General features: G+C 71.2%; 8 protein-coding genes across 8 annotated transcripts; 3 read left to right on the top strand and 5 right to left on the bottom strand.

Annotated features, from left to right (window-relative positions):
* Positions 1–1,705: 1,705 nt before the first annotated feature.
* LHC29 (hypothetical protein) lies at positions 1,706–2,456 on the top strand (the record flags this gene model as incomplete). Its single annotated transcript, XM_009041515.1, has 1 exon — positions 1,706–2,456. The coding sequence occupies one exon, from the start codon at positions 1,710–1,712 to the stop codon at positions 2,388–2,390; it is 681 nt and encodes a 226-aa protein (XP_009039763.1).
* Positions 2,457–2,512: 56 nt separating this feature from the next.
* Positions 2,513–4,414, bottom strand: AURANDRAFT_10322 (hypothetical protein; the record flags this gene model as incomplete). The annotated part of the gene is made up of 2 exons (XM_009041425.1): positions 2,513–4,102; positions 4,187–4,414. Coding segments are annotated over 2 exons (1,818 nt in total), but the record flags the coding sequence as incomplete, so codon positions are not given.
* A 737-nt stretch (positions 4,415–5,151) lies between these two features.
* On the top strand, positions 5,152–6,753 carry ARS20 (putative arylsulfatase; the record flags this gene model as incomplete). Its single annotated transcript, XM_009041516.1, has 1 exon — positions 5,152–6,753. One exon carries the CDS (start codon positions 5,152–5,154, stop codon positions 6,751–6,753), a length of 1,602 nt encoding a protein of 533 aa, XP_009039764.1.
* Positions 6,754–8,616: 1,863 nt separating this feature from the next.
* On the bottom strand, positions 8,617–11,295 carry AURANDRAFT_66278 (hypothetical protein; the record flags this gene model as incomplete). Its single annotated transcript, XM_009041424.1, has 1 exon — positions 8,617–11,295. The coding sequence occupies one exon, from the start codon at positions 11,293–11,295 to the stop codon at positions 8,617–8,619; it is 2,679 nt and encodes an 892-aa protein (XP_009039672.1).
* A 534-nt stretch (positions 11,296–11,829) lies between these two features.
* AURANDRAFT_72197 (hypothetical protein) lies at positions 11,830–13,494 on the bottom strand (the record flags this gene model as incomplete). The annotated part of the gene is made up of 4 exons (XM_009041423.1): positions 11,830–12,304; positions 12,506–12,832; positions 12,985–13,151; positions 13,269–13,494. 4 exons carry the CDS (start codon positions 13,479–13,481, stop codon positions 11,830–11,832), a joined length of 1,182 nt encoding a protein of 393 aa, XP_009039671.1.
* Positions 13,495–14,336: 842 nt separating this feature from the next.
* On the bottom strand, positions 14,337–15,074 carry AURANDRAFT_3183 (hypothetical protein; the record flags this gene model as incomplete). The annotated part of the gene is made up of 1 exon (XM_009041397.1): positions 14,337–15,074. A coding segment is annotated over one exon (738 nt), but the record flags the coding sequence as incomplete, so codon positions are not given.
* A 1,506-nt stretch (positions 15,075–16,580) lies between these two features.
* Positions 16,581–20,457, bottom strand: AURANDRAFT_66275 (hypothetical protein; the record flags this gene model as incomplete). Its single annotated transcript, XM_009041422.1, has 3 exons — positions 16,581–16,970; positions 17,146–18,250; positions 18,614–20,457. 3 exons carry the CDS (start codon positions 20,455–20,457, stop codon positions 16,581–16,583), a joined length of 3,339 nt encoding a protein of 1,112 aa, XP_009039670.1.
* Positions 20,458–21,551: 1,094 nt separating this feature from the next.
* AURANDRAFT_66274 (expressed protein) lies at positions 21,552–22,826 on the top strand (the record flags this gene model as incomplete). Its single annotated transcript, XM_009041518.1, has 1 exon — positions 21,552–22,826. The coding sequence occupies one exon, from the start codon at positions 21,552–21,554 to the stop codon at positions 22,824–22,826; it is 1,275 nt and encodes a 424-aa protein (XP_009039766.1).
* Between the last annotated feature and the right edge of the window lie 580 nt (positions 22,827–23,406).

The following is a 23,406-nucleotide window of genomic DNA, read 5'->3' as shown; positions in this document are numbered from 1 at the left end:
GGCCCAAGCTCAAGAAGATCGAGGACTACAACCGGGGCGCCGTCGAGCTCAAGCCCATCGAGGCCCTCAAGCACGCCCTCATCGCCATCGGCTGCTCCGCGTCCGACTTCGAGGCCGCGGTCGCCGCGCTGAACAAAAAGTTCGACGACGACGAGGCCGAGGTCCTCGCGGAGCTCGCGACGGAGTTCGGCTTCGGCCTCCACAACCTCATCGGCACGACCAACGGCATGGCGCCGCCGCCGCCGTCGTCCTAGGCGGGGCGCGCGGCTCCCTAGGTTCGGGATTTTAGGACGACGCGGCGTTGTTTCGGGCGCGGGCTCAGATCCCGAGCTCCGCGAAGATGTCGTCCTCCGCCTTCTTCGACGCGGGCTTCGGCGCGGGGGCCGGCGCGGGCGCGGGGGCCTCGGCGACGACCGCGGGGGCCTCGGCGACGACCGCGGGGGCCTCGGCGACGACCGCGGGGGCCTCGGCGACGACCGCGGGCTCCGCGGCGACGCGGTCCGCCGCCTCCTCCTCCTGCGCGACGACGGCCTTGAACACGGGCCCGGGCTCGCCCGCGGCCTCGGCCTCGGCGGCCTCCGCGACGACCTCCGCGACGCCCTCCTCGGCCGCCTCGCCCGCGGCCTCGCCCGCGTCCCCGCCCGCCGCCGCCGCCGCGTGCCGCCGCGGCCGCGTCCGCCGCGGCCGCGTCCGCCGCGGCCTTGGCGCCCTTCTCGGACTCGTCGCCGATCATGTCGAGGGTCGCGCCCGCGAAGTTGATGGGGTCGTCGGGGTCGTTCTCGTTGTAGAAGTCCGGGGCCACGGCGCCGCAGTTCATGCACTGCAAACCGTTGGCGGCGAAGTGGCGCTTCATGCGGTTCTTGGCGACGAAGATGGTGAAGCCGCACTTGCGGCAGTGCATGGTGCGCAGCGCCGCGATGTCCTCCTCCGACTGGGCGACGAAGTGGTAGTTGGCGCCGCTGAGCTGCTTGAAGAGCTTGTTGCCCCGGTTCACCGCGCCGTCGTCGTCGTCGTCCTCCTCGAGGCCCGCCGTCGGGTCGCTCTGGACCTGGCGCAGGCGCCGGTAGAGGAAGCCCGCGAGGACGAGCGTGAACATGATGTCCGTCGGGCTCAGCCAGTTGAAGAGCTTGTTGATGCCGAAGAGCATGGACGGTTGCCGCGCGACCGTGGCGTAGGGCCGCCGCGGCCGCGCCGGCGCCGACCGCCACTGGAGCTGTTTTCGGTAGGCGGGCTTGTAGACGAGCGCGCGGTGCGGCGCGAGGACGAGGCCGTCGACGGCGCCGAGCGCCGCGAGGCAGGCGAAGCCCAGAGTCGCCATGGTCGCCATCTTGCGGCCGGTCCCACTTGCCGGTCCTGCCCATGCAATCTGAGGCGCCGTCGCGCCGTGGCCGGCGCGTCCCGATATCTATGGCGGGCCCTTAGCACCCAGGACATTGCCCGTAGCCTGTCGTCCGCAGCGGCTCCGGCGACGACCGCACGGTTTCGGACGCGATGGAAGGTGCCATCTGCGCCACTTTACCCCGGTGCGAGCACGAGACGAGTTGCCAGGAGTGCCTCGCCGCCAGCCCGGGGCTAGCCGAGATCGGGGGCGGCCTCGCTCCCTCCCGACGAGCTCGGGGACTGCGGCGGGCGTCGGCGGCGGCGCCGGCCTGGCGGTGCACGTAAACAAGGCTTTGGATCGACCAAATCTCGAGCATCAAGCATCAAGCATGGCCCGTAAAATCGTCGCCCTGAGCCTCCTGGCGTCGAGCGCGTCGGCGCTCGTCGCGCCGGCGGCGCCCGCCGCGTCGTCGACGGCGCTGCGCGCCGACGCCAAGGCCCTCGTCCCCGACGGCATCCAGGCGCCGACGGGCTACTTCGATCCCATGGGCATCGCGGACAAGGTCAACGACAAGACGCTGCTCTGGTTCCGGGCGGCGGAGATCAAGCACGGCCGCGTCGCCATGGCGGCGTTCCTCGGCTGCGTCGTCACGGGCGTCGGCGCCCACTTCCCGGGCGCCGTGGACCTGGACGGCACGTCGTTCGCGTCGCTCGCCGACGGCGACCTCTTCGCGGCGTGGGACAAGATGCCCGCCGACGGCAAGCAGCAGATCGTCGCGGCCATCGGCGGCATCGAGTCCGTCTTCGAGGCGCAGAAGCCCCACTACCTCCAGGGCGGCACGCCGGGCAAGGTCCGCCTCACGGGCACGACGGCCGGCGTCCTCGAGGCCAAGTACGACGCGGAGAAGCTCGCGTCCATGCGCAACAGCGAGATCGCCAACGGCCGCCTCGCCATGCTCGCCATGGCCGCCTTCGTCGCCGCCGAGGTCATCCCGGGCTCCGTGCCCGCGTTGACGAACCTCGGCTTCGCGGGCACGTACGCCGGCGGCCTCCCCTTCGCGCCCTTCTAGGGCGCGGCCGCCGCCCCCCGGGGGCGCCGGCGGGCGCCCGCGGACATAAAAAAAGACGTCGAACGGAGCGGTTAGAGTCGGGGGAGGGGAGTCCGCGCGCGCGCGGACTCCTAGGCGTCGTCGTAGCACTCGACGACGTCGCCGACCTCGACGTCCTCCCAGTCCTTGAAGGAGAGGCCGCAGTCGTTGGGGGCCTCGATCTTGTCGACGTCGACCTTGACGTTGCGGAGCGTGCGGAGCTTGCCCTGGAACTTGATCGTGTCGCCCGCCATGACGCGGACGTTCGCCTGGCGGCGGATGTAGCCCGTGTCGACGCCGCAGCCGGCGACCTTGCCGAGCTTGCCGATGTCGAAGAGCTGCTTGACCGTGGCCGTGCCGACGAGCTCGCCGTCGGGCGTCGGCGACAGGACCTTGCGCATGCGCGCCTCGACGTCGTCCAAGACGTCGTAGACGATGCCGTAGTAGCGCGTGCGCACGGCCCCCGACAGCCGCCGCTCCTCCTCGATGGCGGCGGCGTTGGACGCCACGTTGAAGGCGATGACGTAGGCGCCGGAGACGGACGCGACGGCGACGTCCGACTTCGTGACGTCGCCGACGCCCGAGAAGACCACCGTCGCCTTCACCCGCGACACGTCGTCCTGGATGTCCAGGGCCTCCAGGGAGCTCGTGAGCGCCTCGACGGAGCCCGCCGTGTCGCCCTTGATGAGCACCGTGAACTTGCGCTCCTCCTTCGCGCCCTCGCCGCCGAACGACTGCACGTGGTTGAGGAACGCGGACGCCGTCGCGTCGCGGAGCTTCGCGCCGCGCTGCTGCGCCGCGAGCTCCGCGCGCGCCTCGCTGAGCTTGCGCGCCGTCTGCTCGTCGGGGACCACCTGGAGGTAGTCGCCCGCCAAAGGCACCGTGTCCGCGCCCGACTGCCAGCCGACGAGCTGCACGGGCGTCGACGGCGTCGCCGCGTCGACGGCGTCGCCGCGCTCGTCCAGGAGCGCGCGCGCCTTGCCCCAGGCGGCGCCGGCGCAGAAGCAGTCGCCGACGCGGAGCGTGCCGCGCTGGATGAGCGTCGTCGCCGTGACGCCGAGGCCCTTCTTGACGCCCGCCTCGACGACGATGCCCGTCGCCGACCGGTCCGGGTTCGCCCGCAGATCCAGCAGGTCCGCCTGCAGCAAGAGCTTGTCGAGCAAATCGTCCAGCCCCAGCTTCTCGCGCGCCGACACCCGAGCGAACAGCGTCTCGCCGCCGTTCTCCTCGGGCACCAAATCGTAGGACATCAACTCGTTCTCCACGCGCGTCGGGTCCGCGCCCTCGACGTCGATCTTGTTCACCGCCACGACCACCGGCACCCGCGCCGCCTTGGCGCACGCGATGGAGTCCACGGTCTGCTCCTTGACGCCGTCGTCCGCGGCGACCACGAGCACGACGATGTCCGTCACGTTGGCCCCGCGCTCGCGCATCTCGCTAAAGGCCGCGTGGCCCGGCGTGTCGATGAACGTCACGGACTGGTCGTCGCGGACGTCGATCTGGTACGCGCCGACGCCCTGGGTGATGCCGCCCGTCTCGCCCTCGGCGACGTTCGTCAGGCGCAGGGCATCGAGCAAACTCGTCTTCCCGTGGTCGACGTGGCCCATGATCGTGATCACGGGCGCGCGCGGCAGCTGGGAGGCCGCGTCGTCGTCGTCCAGCGCGGCGCCGTAGTCCATCGCCGACAGCTGCTCCTCGTCGTCCTCGTCGTCGTCGTCGTCGTCGTCGTCGTCGTCGTCATCCCCCTCAACGCTCGCCAGCGCCGCCTCGGACTCGACCCAGGTCTTGCCGAGCTCCTCGGCGACTTTCCGCGCGGTGCCGCCGTCGATGTTCTGGGTCACGGACGCCAAAACGCCCATCTTCAGCATGAGCACCTTGACGACTTCCGCGCCCGACTTGTCGAGCTTCTCGGCGAGGGCGCCGACGGCGACGGTCTCGTCGGGGATGACGACGGGCGGCTCGACGGACTTGACCTTGGCCTCGCGATTCTTGTTCCGCTTCCGCTTGAGCGAGCCGCGCGCGCCGCGGAACTGCTGCGGCCGGCCGCGGCCGCCGCCGGGCGCGCCGTAGACCTTGCGCGCGGGCCGCCGGTCCCGGTCGTCGCCGCCGCGGGGCGCCGCGCGGCCCCCCTTGCGGCCGGGGCCCTTGGCCGCGTCCGGCGCCGGCGCCTCCGCGCCCGCGACGCCGAAGCCGCCCGGCCGCGGCATGCGCGGCGCCGCCGCGCCGCCCCGGCCCCGGCCCCGGCCCCGGCCGAAGTCGCCGCCGCCGCCGCGGCCCCGGCCCGCGCGCGGCTTCTTGACGAGCTGCATCGGGTTGCTGAGCCGGATCACGGGGCCGCCGCCGCCGCCGCCGCGGCCGCGGCCGCCGCCGCGGCCGCCGCGGCCCTCGAAGCGGCCGCCGCGGCCCTCGAAGCGGGGCCGCTCCTCGCGGGGGGCCGCGTCCGGGGCCGGCAGCAGGTCGTCCTCGATGGCCGTCAAAGCCGACGGCCGCGCCACCGACGGGCTCAGGCGCAGCGGCGCGATGAAGCCGTCGACGGACGCGAGGCACGCGAGCGCGCAGGCAGCGGCGAGGCACGCGCGCCGCCGGCCATCTCGTCGCTGGTCGCACATTGGCTCTGCTGGCAACCGAGCTGATGCACCAGCCCGTCGCCTATGGGCCGTCACTACGCAGCTTCAAGCACGACGACTTCAGCCGCAGCTCTGCGCAAAGCGTTGAGGTTTGCGTCGCCCGTCGGGGCGCGACGATGGGGCTGCCGCGGCGGACCAGCTCGCGTCGAACCTCGGCGCGGACGCGTGCGCCCGGCGCCTCGCGGACGACCCGGATCTCCTCGCGGAGCTCGTGCGCGCGTGCCGCCAGGACGGCGCTCCGAGCCGCCCTCCCGGCGCTGGCCGCCGCGGCAAGCCCGGCCCCGAACATCCTCTTCCTCGTCGCCGACGACCTCGGGTTCAACGACGTGGGCTTCCACGGCTCCAAGCAGATCCCGACGCCCCGCCTCGACGCCCTCGCGGCCGACGGCGTCGATCTCCTGAACTACCACACGCATCCCGTCTGTTCGCCGAGCCGCGCGTCCATGCTCAGCGGGCGCCACGCGATCCACCACGGCATCTACATGCCCTTCGCCCAGGGCACGGCCTACCACCTAAGCCTCGAGTACGAGCTCCTCCCCGAAGCGCTCCGGCGGCTCGGCTACGAAACGCACGCCGTCGGCAAGTGGCACCTGGGCCAGAACACGCGCGCGGCGCTGCCCACGGGCCGTGGCTTCGATTCCTTCTTGGGCTACTGGTCCGGCGCCGAGGACTATTTCGCTCACGACTGCGCGGGCGCCTACGACTTCGCGAACAACGAAACGACGGCGTGGGCCTACGACGGCGTCTACTCCGCCTACAGCTTCACGGACCGCGCCGTCGACGTCGTGGCATCAGCGTCGACGCCCTACTTTTTGTACGTGGCCTGGCAGAACGTGCACTGGCCGCTCGAAGTTCCCGCGCGCTACCTCGAACCCTTCGGCCACGTCCCCGCGGGGCCGCGGCGGAACGTGAGCGGCATGGTGAGCGCCCTGGACGAGGCCGTCGGCAACGTGACGGGCGCGCTCAAGGCGAGGCGCGCCTACGACGACGCGGTCGTCGTCTTCGTCTCGGACAACGGCGGCCCGACGAACGGCGACGAGGGCACCGCGTCGAACAACTGGCCCCTCCGGGGGGGCAAGAACACGCTCTACGAGGGCGGCACGCGCGTCGTCGGCCTGCTCAAGGCGCCGGGCGTCGCGAAGTCGTCCGCGTCCCGCGCGAAGCTCCACGCCGTCGACTGGTTCCCGACGCTCTACCGCTTCGCGGGCGGCGGGCCGCTCGTTTTGAACCCGCCGCTCGCGCCCGGCGACGGCGTCGACTCCTACGACGTCCTCGCGCGCGGCGCGCCGGGCCGGGACGAGCTCCTGCTCGAGGCGCACGCGCCGGGCAGCAACGACACGGTCCACGGCGAGGCCCTGATCGTCGGCGACTGGAAGTTTTTGCGCATCGGGACCGTGCGGCCCGACTCCGAGGCCGGCTGGACGCGGCCGCCGGGCCAGGAGGCGCACCCCCGCTCCGTCGTCGACTGCGGCGCGGCGCCGGAGCCCGCGGACGCGAACGCGACGCGGCGCCAGTGCGTCGCGGCGCCGTGCCTCTTCGACGTCGCGGCGGACCCGTGCGAGCGTGTCGACCGGGCAGTTGAGTTCCCCGACGTCCTCGCGGCCCTCGACGCGCGGCTCGACGCCTACCGCGCGACGGCCGTCCCGCCCGTCGCGGCCCTCGGCTGCGCCCCCGTCGTCGTCGACGGCGCCTGGCGCCCCTGCGACGACGTAACTTAGAGAGGTCGGGGTCGCTATGCGCAAAGTGGGGCCTCAAGAGAAGGCCAGCGCGCGGAGGCCGCGGTCGACGCGCGCGGCGCGCGCGGGATCGGCACCTTCGGCGCCGCGACCGGCGCCGCCGTGGGCCGCGGCGTCGGCGCCGGGGGCGGCTTCAGAAGCAGCTGGCCCCACACGATCGCGAAGACGAAGACGGCGCCGACGACCGCGAGCTTAAAAGCTCAGCGGCGCCTGTTTGCTCAGGAAAACTGGTACCTGCGGCGGGCGCGCGCGTGAGCCGCCGAGCGCGCGACCGACTCGCGACGACTCGTCGCCGCGCGGGGGGTCTCGGGTATCTGTTCTAAGGCTGTCGTCATTCTCCGAAGAGTGACGTTGGTAGTAGCAAATATGTTCGGTTTTTCGTCAGCGACCGAAGACGTTTCGCGATTTGACGCGGCGCGCGACGGCGCTTCACGCCTCGACGTCGTGGAGCTCGCTCGAGTGCTCTTCTCGCCTCAAGAGCTTCGTCGCTTCGCGGCGCGCCGCTCAGAGATCGGGCTGCAGCGCGCCGCGCCATCGTCGGCCCGTGGCCTCCTTGTGTCTCTCCCGCTGCAGCCGCCGGTTCCGCTCCTTGCCGCGCGACTCCTTCCAGCCCGGGAGCTGCTTCGTCTCGGCCGCGCGCGCGCGGCGCGCGCACTGCGACGCGGCGGCGTTTTTCGGGTCGCCGCAGAATTTCTCGTGCATGGCCTTCACCTCGTCCTTGTGGGGCTTCGGCGCCTTGCCCCGGTGCTCCATGTTCTTGCGCTTGGCCCAGTCCGCGCAGACGGGGCTCACATCCTTGTCCGTGGCGGCGCAGTAGTCGTCGTGCATCTTGTCGAAGCTCGCGCTCGACGCCTCTCTCCGTTCCACGTCCTTGTCCGTTCGACCTTTGCGCGTGCGCGGCTTGTAGGCGACGGTGCCCGCCAAGGCGAGGGCCAGGGTGAGATGGCGGTGCCACATCTGGACGGCGCGACGAGCGCGACGCCGTGGGCGTCGGGCTGCTTCACTCGCTTCGCTTCAATGAATTTATGAGCCGAATGATGAATTCAATTTGCTGTTTCAAATAGAGCCGGAGGTCCGGCATGGAGCATCTCGATGCACTGGATGCCCCGCTTGACGCAGAGGAGGCTCCATTCGACGCGCAGCGTTCTTTCCTCGCACAGATCTGGGGCGATTATAATGACTCCATTGACTTCGACCTCGACTTACCCTGCAGCCTGACGGTAACCGCGACGGATGTGTACTACGATCCTGATATAAGTCCACAGCTTGGAGCACCCCCCCTATATCACGCAGCGGACCGCGGCTGGTGTGACGCCATGCGATGGCTACTGGCGGCGGGCGCCAGCGTCTCCGCTAGGCGCGGTGATGTGGAACAATGGGACATGCCGATCCACATCGCGGCTATGTATAACCAACGCGAGGCGGTGAACATCCTGCTCGACGCGGGCGCCGGAGTCGATGATCCCGATCACACAGATAGCACGGCGCTCATGCTCGGCGCCCAGTGCGGGAACTACGCCATGTGCAAGCTGCTCCTGAGCCGTGGGGCCTCATTGGTCGCGCGCGACGTACACGGCAACGACGCCATATATCGCGCTCTTCACGGCGGAATCACGAAGCGGTTCCTCTGGGAGGTGGGCAAGGCGGGCGGATGGAGCGCGTGGGCCGCCGCCCCGGCGGAGCTCCTCGCCCTCCGGCGCGAGCTGCCGTCGCTCGTCGACCGGGGCCGCGCGACGCGGTCGTCCGCGGGCCTCTACGACACGCTCCTCCGGAACCGGCGCCTCCCCGACGTCGCCTTCGCCCACATCCTCGCGTACTGGCGCGACGCGACGGTGTAACGCTTTTTTACTTCCGGAACCCCGGGATGCCCACGTCGAAGTCCGCGGCGAGCTTCGACGTGAGCGACGGCGGCAGGAGCGGCGCGTCGACCTTGGGCGGCTTCGGCGGCGGCGGCGGCGGCGGCGGCGCGGGCTCGTCGGGCTCCTCGAGGAAGGCGGGCTCGTCCGCGGACCGCTGGAACGCGGCGTCGCTCCGCAGCGCGTCGCGGAAGAAGCCCGCGGGCAGCAGCGCGGCCTTGCCCTTCTCGAGCAGCGCGGCCTCGAGCGCGAGCTTCTGCTGCGAGTCGAGGAACGTGCGCCGCTGGGCCGCGCGGCTCGCCAGCGCCTCGAAGACGCGGCCGGGGTCTCCCGGGAGCTTCGCGAAGCCCTGCGCGAACGCGACGACCTCGCCCGGTTCGAGGGCGTCCGCGCGGCTGCCGACGGCGCTCTGGAACGCCGGGATCGACTCGGCGCCCGCGCCGCGCGCGAGGACGTCGAGCAGCCGGAGGAGCGCGGGCGTCGCGAGCGCCGCCGCGCGCCGCGCGGCCGCGGCGAGCGCGGCGTCGAGCGCCGCCGCGTGCCCTCCGACGGCGTCGAGCGCGTCGGCCGCGTCGACGATCGCGCCCGGCCCGAAGTCGGACGCCTTGGCGGCGACGACGCCCGCGAGCGCCGCCATCAACGCGTCGTCGCGGTGGCCCGCCTTGGCGAGCGCCCACGCGGACGTTGCGACCGAGAGCGGGCCGTAGGACGCCAGGTCCGCGCGCGCGCGGCCGCACAGCGCGTGGAAGAGCAACTCGTGCCGCAGCCCGACGGCCGCGTAGGACCAGAGCAGCTTCGCGACCTGCTGCGACGACAGCTGCGCCGCGCGGTCCGCCGCGGAAGACGCCGCGGCCTCGAAGAGCCGCGCGGCCTCGGGCGACGACGCCGGCCCCTTGCCCAATTTCGCCAGAGCCCAGACGAGGTTCGCCAGCTCGCGGACGTCGTAGTCCACCACCTTGTCCGCCGCGCGCGCCGCGAACGCGCGCATCAGCTCCGGCGCGTCGACGCCGGCCGTCGCGAAGGCCCAGGCCGTGTTCGCGAGCTCCCGCGCGTCGAAGGCCGCGGCGCGCGGCGCCGCCGCGCGGCCCAGGGACTGGAAGGCCCGCTCGCCGTCCATGTGGCCCTTGCCCGCGCCGAGGCGCGCCAAGGCGTGCGCGACGTTGCCCAGTTGCCGCGGGCCGAGGTACTCCGGGTCGTCGCAGATGCGGCTCCGGAGCTCCCGCAGCAGCGCCGCGAAGCGCCGGTCGTGGCGCGCGGCGTGCGCCGCGGACCGGTCGTCGCCGCCGACCTTGCCCAAACGGCTCAGCGCGTTGGCCAAATTCGCCGCCGTCGGCGCGCCGCGGCCGGACCACAGCTCGAGGACGTCGTTCCACGTCGGCGCGGCCGCGTAGCGCCGGTCGAGCTCGTGCGGGTCCGCCACCGCGTGGCGGAGGGCGTGCTGGGCCACGGGCAACCCGTAGGCCGGCCCCGGCGGCGGCGGCGGGCCCCCGAAGGGCCGCGCGCCCTCGTCGTGGTAGCCGTGGTCGTGCAGCCCGTGGCCCGTGTCGCCGCCCGGGAAGCCCCGCGCCGTCGGGGGCACGAGTTCGACGTAGCCCGGCGGCGGCACGGGCTTGAGGCACTTGTTGCACGCGAGGCGGCCGCTGTAGTTCGTGTTCGCGCAGGTCCCGCACTTCCAGTCGAAGGCGGAATCGCGGCGCGCGGTCCGCGGCGCGCGGCCCTCGTCCGCGGGCACGCGCAATCTTTCGTAGCCCTCGAGGGACCCGCCGTGCGCCGCCGCGTAGCCGTCGCGCGGGATCGGGTACTTGCACTTGTTGCACGTGAGCCGGCCGCTGTAGTTGACGTTGTTGCACGTCGGGCAGCGCCAGTCCTGGGCGCCGTCGCGGCGCGGGCCCGGGTCCGGCCGGTCGGCGCCGGCGTTGACGCCCGGTTTGCGCGGCGGCGGCAGGAGCGGGCCCAAGCCGCCGCCGCGGCCGTCCCACTGCGGGTTCCGCGTCTGGTCCGCGGGCGGCGGCGCCGCCGCGCCGAGCTTGATCGTCGGCGCGATGGCCGGGTTGATGGGCACGGTCTGCACGTTGCCGCCGTCTTTGAGGTCCTCGGGCTGCGGCATCTGGCACCGGTTGCACGCGCGGCGGCCCGCGTAGTTGAGGTTCGAGCAGCCGGGGCAGCGCCAGTCCTTGGACGTGTCGCGGTTCGCCCAGGGGTTCGCGGAGACCTTGCCCGTGGCGCCGACGAACTCCGGGTCCCGCGGCAGCGGCTCGCGGCACCGGTTGCACCACTTGCGGCCGGAGTAGTTGACGTTCGCGCACTGCGGGCACCGCCAGTCCTTGGAGCAGTCGCGGCCCTCGCCGACGGTCATGTCGCGCGACCCGACGAGGGGCACGTCGACGCCCATCAAAGCGGCGACGGACGGCGAGGGCACGTAGCCGGGGATGTCGTCCTCCTCCGGCGGCGGCGGCGGCGGCGGCGGCGGCCGCGGCCGCTTCCGCGACTCCGGCAGGCTCGGGCCCGCCGGGTTCGCGTACGTCAGGCCGCCGGCCGGGTCGTAGGCGTGGCCCACCCAGTCGTTGGCGACGACGTCCTTCGTGTCGACGACGCGGTGGTCGCGGCCCTCGTGGCGCGGCCCGCCGTAGTCCGGGATGCCGTCGTAGCCGTCGTAGTAGCCCGACATGGCGCGGGAGGCGCGGCGCAGGCGGGCGGCGCGCCGCTGCGACGATGCGAGACGCGGCGAGGCCGACGCGCCGACGCCGCGAGAAGCCGATCAGCTCGCGATTTCATTAGCAGTGCAACGTAACACGTTGCCGTCGTCAACTAGTTAGAAGCATTTGTCAACGAGCTGGGTGATCGAATGGCTTACAACAGCCCCAGATTTAACGGAATTAAACGTATATAAATTCGATGGCTCACAGAAGCTTAGAATTCCCCCTTAGGAACGTTGATCGACGATTCATTGCATGCTACGTTTCGCTCATGTGTGCTCGGCGCAGCGCACGAAGCCTTCAAGAGGCTTTCAAGCGTGAGGGTTGAACCGACGCGTCGCCGTCGCCCGCGCCAGACATGCGTCCACTAGATGCGTCAACGATAAACTCGGCGTGTGTGGGCGCGCGGCGCCGCGCGGAAACGCGCGCGCGCGCCGGCGAATTGGTGGCCGGGGGGCGGCCCGGCGGCGGCCCCCCGAGACCTGGCGGCGCCGTGACCCGCCGCCCTACTTCTTCTTGCCGACGAGCTGGTCGATGACGGAGTAGAGGAAGACGCCGCCGATGCCGATGGCGCAGCCCGCGAGCTTGAGCGGGTTGAGGCTCTCGCCCATGACGATGGCGACGCCGACGATGACGATGACGCGCTTGGCCGTGTTCGCGACGGACTGCGTGACGGCGGACGTCTTCTTGATGGTCATGGTCGCGAGCTCGTTGTAGCCGTAGAAGAAGAGGCCCGACGCGATGACGTTGAGGCGGACGACGGGGTTCGTCTTCCAGAGCTCCGAGAAGCCCGCGAACGACTCCCCGGTCACCATGACGAGGGGGATGGACATGAGGAAGGAGAGGATCGTCGTCAACGCGAACTGGTTGCCCACGGAGCCGAGGCGGTCCTTGAGGCCCGGCGTCTCCATGCACTTGGCGTTCTCGTTGCCCTTGAACGCCGCGAAGACGTTCGCGATCGACGCGGCGACGAGCGCCGACCTGGGCAGGAAAAGAATGATTCAACGTCGCTTCAACGTGAGTGTTCCGCGCGCGCGCGTTCCGGAAAAGCATCCACGCTTCGAGATCGTTCCGAGAGATGATCGATCGTCCAAAAATCAGCCGAAACGAGCGGAAAACGGCCGAGATAGGAGAGCCTTTGAAGTTGGGAATTTCGCTCTTTTTTCCTGCCCTGGCGCCGACACGGCGAAGTCGAGCTCCTTGAGCGACGCGAGGACGACGCCGCCGATGACGGGGATGAGGCAGAGCCACTTGGCCTTGCTGATCTGCTTGCCGTAGAGGGACACGCCGATGACCGCGGCGAACGCGGGCTCGGCGGCCTTGACGATCTGGCCGAACGACACCGCGCCCGCGGACAGCGCGAAGACGGAGCCCGCGTGGGCGCCGGCGGCGCAGAAGGCCACGGGCAGCAGCTTGACGATGTCGGCGGGCTTGATCTTCGGGAAGGACCGCGCGTCGGGCGCGATCCAGAGGAACATCGCGTAGATGGCGCCGATGCCGAGCTGGAGCCTGGGCGGGACAAGGGTGCGACATGCCCGACGTCAAAGGCTCCGATCTCGGCCGTTTTCCGCTCGTTTCGGCTAATTTTTGGGCGAGCGATCATCTCTCGGAGCGCTCTCGACGCGTGGATGCTTTTTCTGGAACGATCGCGAGCGGAACACTCGTGTTGAAGCGATCTTGAATCACCCTCGTCCCGCCCGAGCTGGAGCGTCGAGATCGTCATGGGGTAGCCCAGGGCGCCGCCGGCGGCGTTGAGCGCCTGCTTGTTGGCGATGTTGTAGTAGTAGTTGCCCAGGTACCAGAAGAAGAAGTACGACAGCAGCGGGATCTGCGCCGGGGACTCGGGTTTCGCGCGCGCGGGGTTTCGCGGGAGCGGCCGCGCGCGGCGGCGGGGGGAGCGGTCGCGCGCGGCGGCGGCGCGCGGGGGCGGGTTCGGCCTACGCACGTCGACGGGGAAGCCCTTCTTCTCCGTCGCCGCGGACGCCTCGGCGCGGAGGACCGTCTTGGGCGCGCCGCGGCGCAAAGAGGGCAGCGCGAGGGCCGTCGGCGCCACGCGGGCCGGCGCGGCCACGCGGGCCGGCGCTTTAAGTGCGGAACGCGTCGGAGACACGAAGGCAGCAGCGCCCGCAGCGCACGCGATGGCGACGGCGACCTTCATCGTTTGCAGTCGGAGTGTGTGCGGTCCACAGACTTGCGCACACGATCGTCTGCTACTGCTACCTCGCACGCCGCCGCGGTCCGTTGCAGGTTTCCAGCCAGTGAAGCGATCAACGTACATCTAGGCCGGCCCGTAGGAAATTAATTAATAAAGATCAATCATCGAATTCCGGCCGGCGGAGCCAGAGTCATTAGTCCTCCATAGAGGCTGTGCGTCGACCGCGCGCGCGGGCGCGGTGTCGCGGAGGTCCGCGGGCTGAAATCACGGCCAAAATTGGGTTATGGTCGTATCAAAGCAAGGTTGATGATACTCACGCGTTGATTGCACGTTTGCGAAGACTTTTTGCGCGCGGTCGCTGGTTCGGGTCAAGAAATCGCAAGATTTAACTTCAACAAAAGTGCTGAAGTTCAACAAAAATGTTGACTTTTAAATCCAGGCTATCAGAATCTGAGTTTTGATCGCTTCACTGTTTCCAGCGTCGACCTTTGCGGCGCGCAGCTGCAGCGGTGCGAGCGCGGAGGCCCAAAGCTTGCGTCGCCCGGGCACCCGAACACTCGAATTCGGCCGCCAGTTCCCTAAGACCGACTCGGAGGCGGCCTCAGCCGCGCTGGCCGCGGCACCATCAAGCCTCGCAACACACAAGCCGCCGACGTCGCGACCCGCGCCTTCCCGAGCGTACGTAGCAACCCCTTAGTTGTCGTAGTAGGGCGAGTCGCGCGCGAGGGCGGCCGCGACGAGGTCCTCGTAGCCGGCCTTGACCTGGAGGTGGGCGTACTCCGCGGCGGCGGCGGCGGCGGCCTCGCGGTCGTCGACGCAGCCCTCCGGGAAGCCGTCGACGAGGCAGCCCTGGCGCGTGACCTCGTCGAAGTCGATCTCGTCGCCGATCTTCACGTTGACGGAGCCGCGCATGGCCACGCGGGGCTCGCCGAGCGCGCCCGCGGTCAGCTTCTTCGGCGGAGGAAACAACCGGTGCGTCATCATGGCCACGGGGTAGTAGTGCGTCGTCGTGCCCGCCTTGGAGCCCATCAAACGGAACATCTCCACGGACTTGTCGTCGAAGGGCGCGACCGCGTACTTGCCCGTCTCCGGGTCCGGCCGGTCGCGGCCGCCGCTCGGCGCGACCCAGATGCACTGGCCGCCGCCCTTGAGCAGCTTCAGCATGGCCGACATGGTCTTGGCGTTGTGGCGCATCTTCGTCGCCTTCTGCTCCGGCGGGTTCTCGATGTGGCGCTTCGAGAAGATGCAGAGGAGGTTCCGCGCCTTGGAGAACGGCACCGCGACGACGTCCGTGGTCACGCGATCGCCGGCCACTAAAATCATGGACCGCGCTAAAGCCTCGTGCTTGCCTTCGAGAATAAAGGACCAGCACGACGGGTCCGCCTCCGTCTGGTGGTTGCTCAGCAGCACGACGTTGTCGCCCGCGGCGAGCTGCGCCTCGATCTTCTCCAAATTCGCCTCGCCGACGAGCACGCTGTCGCTCCGGTCGAGCATGGGCTCCATGAACGCCGTGTCCATCTCCAGGTGGTCCACGGCGGCGCCGTTCGCCGCCGTCCAGGCCGTGTGGTACGGCGCGAAGACGAAGGGGTCCTCGAGCTGGTCCTCGACGAGGCCGAGGTACTGCTTCAACACGGGCACCTTGTCCATGGGGTCCCGGCCCTGCTGCGCGACGACCTCGAGGTAGGTGCGCATGAACTCCTGGACGATGGGCACCGTGCCCTCGGGGAGCTGGTCCTCCTTCTCCGCGATCTTCATGGAGATTTTGGTCGCGATGGCCGCGGCGGACACGGAGTAGGCGGCGACCTTGGCCTGCTGGGCCAGCTCCTCCATGGGATTGAGCGTCGACCGCAGCGACGTGCGCGTCGCATACGACGCGCCGGGGCCCGCGAAGCCCGCGGCCACGGCCGCGAGGGCCAGGCAGAGGAGCGGCGACCGGGCCATGCTTGCTGGAGCTGACATCACCGAGATCCGATCGCGGCAAGGAGCACGGCACGTTGCTGGCACCACAACATGGGCTTGGCTAGCCACGGCATGAGGCCGCTCTCGAACAGATCTTCTCCGGGAGTGACTTGCTGATGTATTTCTGCCAGTCGCAGGAGGACGAGGGCCGCCCGCCCATGTCCCAGCGCACCGTCAGCCGGGACTCGCTCCACGAGCTCTTCGACGACGGAATGGACCGCCCCGTGCGCCTCGGCAAGCCGCCCGCCTCCCCGGCCTCCGTCGCCAAGCTCGAGCGCAAGGTCGGCAAGCTCCTCGCCCGGGTGCGCCACTTCGAGGCCCGGGAGCGCGCGTTCCTGGAGCGGCACGACGAGCTGAAGTCGACGTTGGACGCGTTGGACGCGGGCCGCGGCGCCGCCGCGGAGGCGCAGGCGCGCGCGGCCGCCAAGTACGACGCCTGGCGCGAGGAGAAGGCGGCCCACGCGGCGTCCGCGCGCGTCGCCGCCGAGAAGAACGCCGAGCTCGTGCAGCATCGGAAGGGATTGTACAAGATCGCCGCGTGGCGGACAGGGCAGCAAAAGAGAGCGAAATTCCCAACTTCAAAGGCTCATATCTCGGCCGATTTCCACTCGTTTCGGCTGACTTTTGGACGAGCGATCATCTCTCGGAACGGTCTCGAAGCGTGGATGCTTTTTCCGGAACGCGCGCGCGCGGAACACTCACGAAGCGAAGTTGAATCTCTCTTTTGCTGCCCAGGTGGCGGACGACGCTCGACGACACGACCGGACACACGGAGCGGGCCCGCGACGCGGCGCTGGAGAAGGCCGAGGAGAGCGAGCGCAAGGTGCGCGACAGCGCGATCCTCAAACTGGGGGACCTCGCGGCGGCCTTGCGGGGGCCCGCGGGCGCGTACGGCGCGGACGCGAGGGCCCTCGCGTTCTCGACGCGCCTCGAGCGGTGCCTCGACGTGGCGCACCTCGAGGGCATCAGCGAGGACGAGCTCAAGTGCTCCGTCTGCGAAGTCGCGCCGCGCACCGTCGCCATCTTCGACTGCGGCCACCTGTGCCTCTGCGCGAACTGCGCCGGCGGCGTCGACGCGTGCCCCGTCTGCCGCCAGAACGCGCGCGAGACCCGGTCCGTCTACCTCGGGTAAGTGTTCTAGGGTCAGCGCCGCGGCCGGAGCCACGCGCTCGTCGCCGCGAACGCGACGCCGAAGGCCGCCGCGGCCGCAACGACGACGGGGGCGGCGCCGGCGGGGGCGCCCGCGGGCGGCGGCGCGGGCTGCGCCGTCGGCGCGGGCGTCGCCCGGGGCTTCGTGATCGTCCGCAGCGTCGCTTGCGTAGTCGTCGTCGCCGGCGGCGCCGGCGGCGGCCGCCGCTGCGCGAGCGGCCGGCCGCGCGGCTTCTCCGCCGGCGGGGGCTTCTCCGCCGGCGGGGGCGCCTCCGCCCGCGCGACGAAGTCGCAGCCGCAGGACGACGCGTTCGCCGCGCCCCAGCCCTCGGCCTCCGCGAGGTCCCAGCGCGCCTCGAAGAGCCGGACCGCGACGGCGTGGACCTGGGCAGGAAAAGGATGCGAAATTTCCAACTTTGGAGGATCCTATCTCGGTCATTTTCCACTCGCGAGCGATCATCTCTCGGAGCGCTCTCGAAGTGCGGATCCTTTCTCTGGACCAATCGCGCGCGGAACCTGAAGCGACGTGGAATCACTCTTTTCCTGCTCCGGCGTGGACCTGGTAATCCGCGGCGTGCGCGGCGACGTAGGCGGCCTCGTCGGCGTCGCTGCGCTCGCCCCGGCACCGCTCGTGGTCCTCGTGGTCCGCCGCGGCGTTGATGCGCGGCAGCGCGTCGCCGAGGCGCCGCGGCAGCGCGTCGCCAAGGCGCCGCGGTTCGTCGCCGAGGCGCCGCGGCCCCTCCGCCGAAACGCAGCACGCGGCGCAGACCGCGGCGCCCTCGCGGCTCGCCGTCCGCGCCAGGAGGCACATGGACCGCTCGAAGTGCTCCACGACGCCGACGAAGGCGAAGGCCCGCAGCCCCGCCTCCGCCGCGGCCCACCGCTCCCCGGCGAGCCGCGCGCCGTCGTCGCCCGAGTCGCCGAGCGCGCTCCGGTGCACGACGTCCGCGGCGATGCGGTTCCGCGCCGCGCGCCGCCGCGCGAGCGTGTCGTTGCGCGCGAGGGACGCCGCCGCCGTCGGGACGTCGGCCGCGCGGCCCATCCGGCACTCGAACTGCACGTCCGACAAGAAACGCGCGTAGGGATCGCGGACCATGACGGCCTTGAACGTCGCGCCGACGACCCAGGGCAGCGCGAAGGCGTCGAACTCCTCGTAGGCGCTCACGAAGCGCGGCCGCGCGTCGAAGGGCCACGCGTCGAGCAGCGCGGGCAGGCTCGGCCGCTGCCGCATGACGCAGCACGGCGCGCCGCACGTCTCCCCCGCCCACGCGCCGAGCGTCTTCGGGTGGTTCCTGTAGCCCCAGGGGCTCACGCAGCCGCCGCAGGGCGCCGGGCCGTCCGCCAACGGGCAGACGAAGCGGGGCGCGACGTGGCTGAACGTGAGGCCGCCGCACTTGTGCACGTGCACGAATTCCAGCGTGCCGCCGCGGCCGTAGAAGTTGGTGCGCAGCGCGACGGCCTCGGCCGTGTCGTCGGCCGCGGCGGGCAGCCAGGCGACCTTCGACGACTGGTTGAAGCGCGAGTCCGGCGCGAGCCCGGCGAGCTGCGGGTCGTCGCCGGCGAGCTTCGCGAGGCGCCAGGGGTGCTTCCAGGCGCGGTAGGGCACGAGCGTGAAGGCCGCCCACGGCCGCAGCCGCAGCAGCAGCAGCGCGACCGTGTGTCTCCTCATCGTCGCCGCGATCGCATCGAATGGGCCGTCAGGATGGGCTCCATCGTGACGATGAAAAAAATTATCGAGCGCTCGCTTCTTCACGCTTCAACCTGCTGCGATTGTTGAACTACCGTCGGCTCAAAAGTTCGGCTCGGAAGTCGGCTCACCTGGGCTGGCGCAGCATGCGCCACCCGTCGAGGGGACATCGCCCTATTCACGGAGGTGCGGCCGCGGCGAGATACCTGGTCGAATTCAGCTCCTTAACAGCACAGGCGAGGGGCGAGCGAGGCGGCCTTGGCGCCGCTCGCGGCCCGGGGGGGATCAGTTGCTCTCGCCGACCGCGGCGCCGTAGGCGATCGTGGGCCCGTCGCGGTACATGTCGTCGACCTGGGACTGGTACTTGGCGATGACGAAGGCGCGCTTGAGCTTCATCGTCGGCGTGAGCTCCTCCGTCTCGACGGAGAAGGGCGCCGGGAGCACGGAGACCTTCTGGACCCGCTGCGCGCGCGACATGGCCGCGGCGTTGTAGGCGTCGAGCGCGGCCTTGACGGCGTCGGGCGCCGGCGCGGCGCCGCCCTCGGGCGGCGCGAGTAGCAGCGACAGGAACTTGCGGCGGTCGCCGACGAGGACCGCGTGGCCGCCGAGTGCGTCGCAGAAGCGCTCCTCGACGGGCGCCGGCGCGACGTTCTCGCCGCCCGCGGTGATGATGAGGTCCTTCTTGCGGCCCGTGATGCGGAGGAAGCCGCCGACGAGCTCGCCGAGGTCGCCCGTGCGGAGGTAGCCGTCGTCGAGCGCCGCGGCCGTCGCCTCGGCGCGGCCCGCGTAGCCCCGCATGACGTTGCCGCCGCGCCAGAGCACCTCGCCGTCGGGCGCGATCTCGCAGTGGCCGTTGGGCAGCGGCCGGCCGCAGGAGCCCGCGGGCCGCGCGCCGTCGAGGGGGCCGGACACGGCGATGGCGCCGCAGGACTCGCTCATGCCGAAGACCTCCAACAGCGGCATGTCGACGGACTTGAGGTAGTCGGCCGTCGCCGCGGAGAGGGGCGCCGCGCCCGTGTAGAGCAGCTCGCAGCGGTCGAGGCCGCAGGCCTTGCGGATCTTCTTGAAGGCGAGGACCTTGAAGAGGCCCATGGGCAGGGCCAGCGCGCCGCGCGCGACCTCGGGCGTCGCCGGGTCCCACCAGGCCGCGCCGACGGCCTTGGCCGCGGTCCCGATGACCTGCTTCGCCTTGGATGTTGCATACGTTTTCGCCGCCGTCGCCTGCATGGCCGCGGCCATCTTCTCCCAGACGCGCGGCACGCCGAAGAAGAGCGTCGGCCGCGCGGCGAGGAGCGTCGTCTTCAGCGACCCGCGGAGCGCGTCCGCGTCGGCGAAGTGGACGGTCGCGCCGCAGAAGATGGCGCTGTAGACGTCGATGCCCAGCGCCGCGATGTGGCTCAGGGGCAGGTAGGACACGAGGACCGTCGACTCGTTGAGCGGGATGCGCGCGTGCATCATCTCGCAGACGGTCCGCGCGCTCTCGTGCGTGAGCTCCACGGCCTTGGGGTTGCCCGTCGTGCCCGACGTGTAGACGAGCGACGCGACGTCCGTCGACGGGAGCATGCGCGGCAGCGCGCGGTCGTCCAAAGCCGCGCCGGTCGCGACGAAGGCGTCGTAGTGGAAGACGCGGTCGCCGTCGACGGCGCCGCCCTCGAGGACGACGACGACCAGCTCCGGGAAGTCGTCGAGCACGGACGCGTAGGTCGACTCGAGCTGCGCGCGCGTCTCGACGACGAGGACGCGCACGCGCGACGTCTTGAGGATGTGCTTGGACTGCTCGTACGTGTTCGTCAGGTAGACGCCCGAGATCGTCCAGCCCGCCGCGAGCGCGCCGACGGCGGCGAAGAACCAGCGCGGCTCGTTGAACGCGTGCACGGCGACGCCGCCGCGGCCGCCGAGCGCCGTCAGCGCCTTGCCGAAGGCGACCGCGTTCGCGTGGTACGCCTCCCACGTGTAGCTCGCGCCGTCGGCGCCGACGAGCGCGGGCGCGTCGGCCGTGTAGCTCGCGCGCGCCGCGAGCGCGTCGACGACCGTGCGCGCCGCGGGGATGAGGCCGCCCGCCGCCGCGGTCCGCCGCTCGCGCTCCTCGTTGCGCCGCCGCTTGACGAAGCGGGCGACGAGCGTGGCGACGCCCGCGCCGGCCCAGACCGCGGCGGCGACGCCCAGGCGCGTCTTGGGCAGCATGGCGGATCCGATCGCGAAGCCGGCCTCGAGCCCACTGCTACTTCAACATAGATGGCGCAGTTCAAGTTGCATGTAATGCTGTCACCTCGACGGGCAGCCCGCGGTGTGTGCGCGCTAGAAAGATGGGCGGCGGCGCGTCGACCCAGGCGCCGCAGCTCGAGGCCGCGGCGAAGCTGTCGTCGAAGGAGGTCGCCGCGCGCGTCGCCGCCGTCGGCCCGGCCTTCGCGCAGTACGAGCGGGCCATCATCGACAACGGCATCGACGGGTCGCTCATCGCCGCGCTATCACCGGAGGACCTCGAGCAGCTCTTTGCCGGCATCGGCGTCTCCAAGGCGCACCTCATCGTCCTCACGCACAACGTCACGCGCCTGCTAGCGGACCCCGCGGGCGGCGCGGCCGCGGCGAAGGCGCCGGCGGCCGGCGGCCCGTCCGCGGCGGCGTGCGGTGCGGCCGCGGGCGCCGGGGCCGCCGCCGCCACGGCCGTCTTCGACGCCGAGCTGACCCTGACGGTCGTGCGGGGTTTGGGGCGCTTCGCGTCGGCGCTGCCGTGCGTCGGGATCTTGGGGGAGGCGCTGGGCGACCTCTGCGGCGCCGTGCGCGACGCGCAGGTCAACAAGGTCGCGGTCCAGTCCATGGGGCGGCGCATCCACGAGATCGCCCTCATGCTCGACGAGCTGCTGCCGACGGCGGAGCGCACGGGCGTGAAGACGCGGTCCCTCGAGGCGGAGGTGCTGCGGCTCGCGGATTTGGTGAGAAGCGCGCACAAGTTCTGCGTCGAGTACGGCAAGCGCGGCTTCATCAGCCGCGTCGCCCGGGGCTTCTGGGACGAGCGCACGGTGCGCCAGCTCGACACGGATCTCAGTTCCTGCGTCCAGGACATCGCGGTGACGCTGTCGGCCGCGCAGCTCCAGTTCCAACAGACGAACTTCGAGCAGGTCGGCCGCCTCGAGCGCGCCGTGTTAGGCGGCGAGTCCGCCCAGATCGCGGCGCTGTCCGGGCTGAGCGCCGACGAGGCGAAGCAGGAGCTCGCGGCCGTCGCCGCGGACGTGCGCATCACGAAGAACGTCGCGCTCGACGTGCACCGGCGCCAGGACATGCTCAAGGAGAACCAGGACATGCTCCGCGCGGGCCAGGACGAGATCCGGGCGCTGCTCGTGTCCGTCTGCGGCCAGCAGGCCGAGGACGACGGCTGCGCGGCGTTCGCCAAGCTCCGGGGCGCCGCGCAGCCGCACACGCTCTCGTCGGACGGCAACATCGCGCGGCGCGAGTTCCTCACGCTCTTCGAGGCGACGTTCCTCGGCGGCAAGGACCTGACGCCGGCGACGTCGGAACGGTTTTTAGTGAAGTTCGACCTCGACCACGACGGCGGCATCTCGCAGGCGGAGTTCCTGAAGTTCTACGCGGCGTGGAAGGCGTCGGGTCTGGCGACGATGGAGGCGTTCGTCGACGCCTACGTGGCCGCGGAGAGCGGCACGGTCGAGCTTAGAGTACGCGTGCCGCCGGGCGTCGCCCCCGGGGGCGTCTTCTACGCGCCCTTCGAGGGGAGCCGCGTCGCGGTGCGCCGGCCCGCGGACGCGCCCGCGGGCGCCGAGGTGACGATCCGCTTCCCGCGGCCGGAGAGGCGCCGGAACCCGAACACCGTGCGGGTCCTCGTGCCCCCGAACGTGCCCATCGGGGGCCACTTCTTCTTCGAGCACGGCGGGCGCCGCGTCCGCGTGACGCGGCCGGGAGACGTCGCGCCCGGCTCCGCGCTCGACGTCGACCTGAGCACCATCGTCGGCGTCGACAGCACGGGCGACGGCGCCATCGACGCGGTAGAGCCCGTGCCCGGCGGCGTGCCCCTCAACGGGCAGTCCGAGAAGGCCTACGACCTCACGGGCGACCGCGCGCCGAACGTCGTCGCGCGCGACACGACGGGCGACGGCCTCGCGGACAGCGTCACGCTGAGCGGCCGCCACCTGACGACCGTGCCCCACGGCGTCTTCTCCGTGGACCTCACGGGCAACGGCGTGCCGAACGTCGTCGGCCGCGACCTCGACGGCGACGGCGTCGTCGACGACGTCCGCCGCATCCCCGAGATGCACGTGCACCCGCGCGGGTCCGTCGTCATCGACCTCTCCGGCGACGGCGTGCCCGACGTGTTGGGCATCGACACGACGGGCGACGGCGTCGTCGACAAGGTCGTCGCGAACCGCGACCAGACCCAGTCCGCGACGTCCGTGAAGCTGGTGTGCCCGCCGAACGCGGCGCCGGGCGACACGCTCGTCTTCCTCCACCCGGTGACGAACAACCCCATCACCGCGGTCGTGCCCCCGGGCACGCGGCCGGGCGCGCCCTTCGCGGTCCGCTTCCCCCTGTCGCTCGCGTAGGTGCCTCTTAGTTCTCTCACAGGTCGCGGGGGCCGCGCCAGAAGGCGACGGCGTGCACGAAGACGTCGTCATCGGTGAGGGCGACGAAGAGGCGCTCGTGGACGCGGACGCTGCTCGACGGCGCCGCGCGGCCGCGCTCCCGGAGGGACGGGAGCTGCCGGCGGAGGGCGAGGAGCTCCTTGCGGGGCGCGTCGACGTAGCCGGCCCAGCCGCCCGCCGCGCGGACGGCGGCGAGGAGGTCGACCATGGTAATGTGGCCGAGGCGTCGCGCGATGGCCTCGGCGTCTTCGCCGCTGTTAGCGCGCGGCTCGAGCGACGCGCCGCGACTCAGGAGCAGCTTGCACATTTCCAGGTTTTCATAGACGTCGATGCCGTCGAGAGAGCAGCACATGAGAGCAGTGTACCCATTCATCCTCCGGGCGTCGACTCGCGCGCCCGCATCGAGCAAGAGGACGGCGGCGTCGCGTTGGTTCAGGCCGACGGCAGTGTGGAGTGGCGTCAAACCAATTCCTAGAATAACAGCGTCAATGTCGGCGCCATTTTCGAGCAGCCATTTGATGCTCGAGCACCAACCTCGCGA

This window comes from Aureococcus anophagefferens (assembly GCF_000186865.1).
Source record: "Aureococcus anophagefferens unplaced genomic scaffold AURANscaffold_21, whole genome shotgun sequence".
Taxonomy (NCBI): domain Eukaryota; class Pelagophyceae; order Pelagomonadales; family Pelagomonadaceae; genus Aureococcus; species Aureococcus anophagefferens.
Note: the sequence above shows the minus strand (reverse complement) of the source record. Positions and strands in the feature narration are given on the sequence as shown.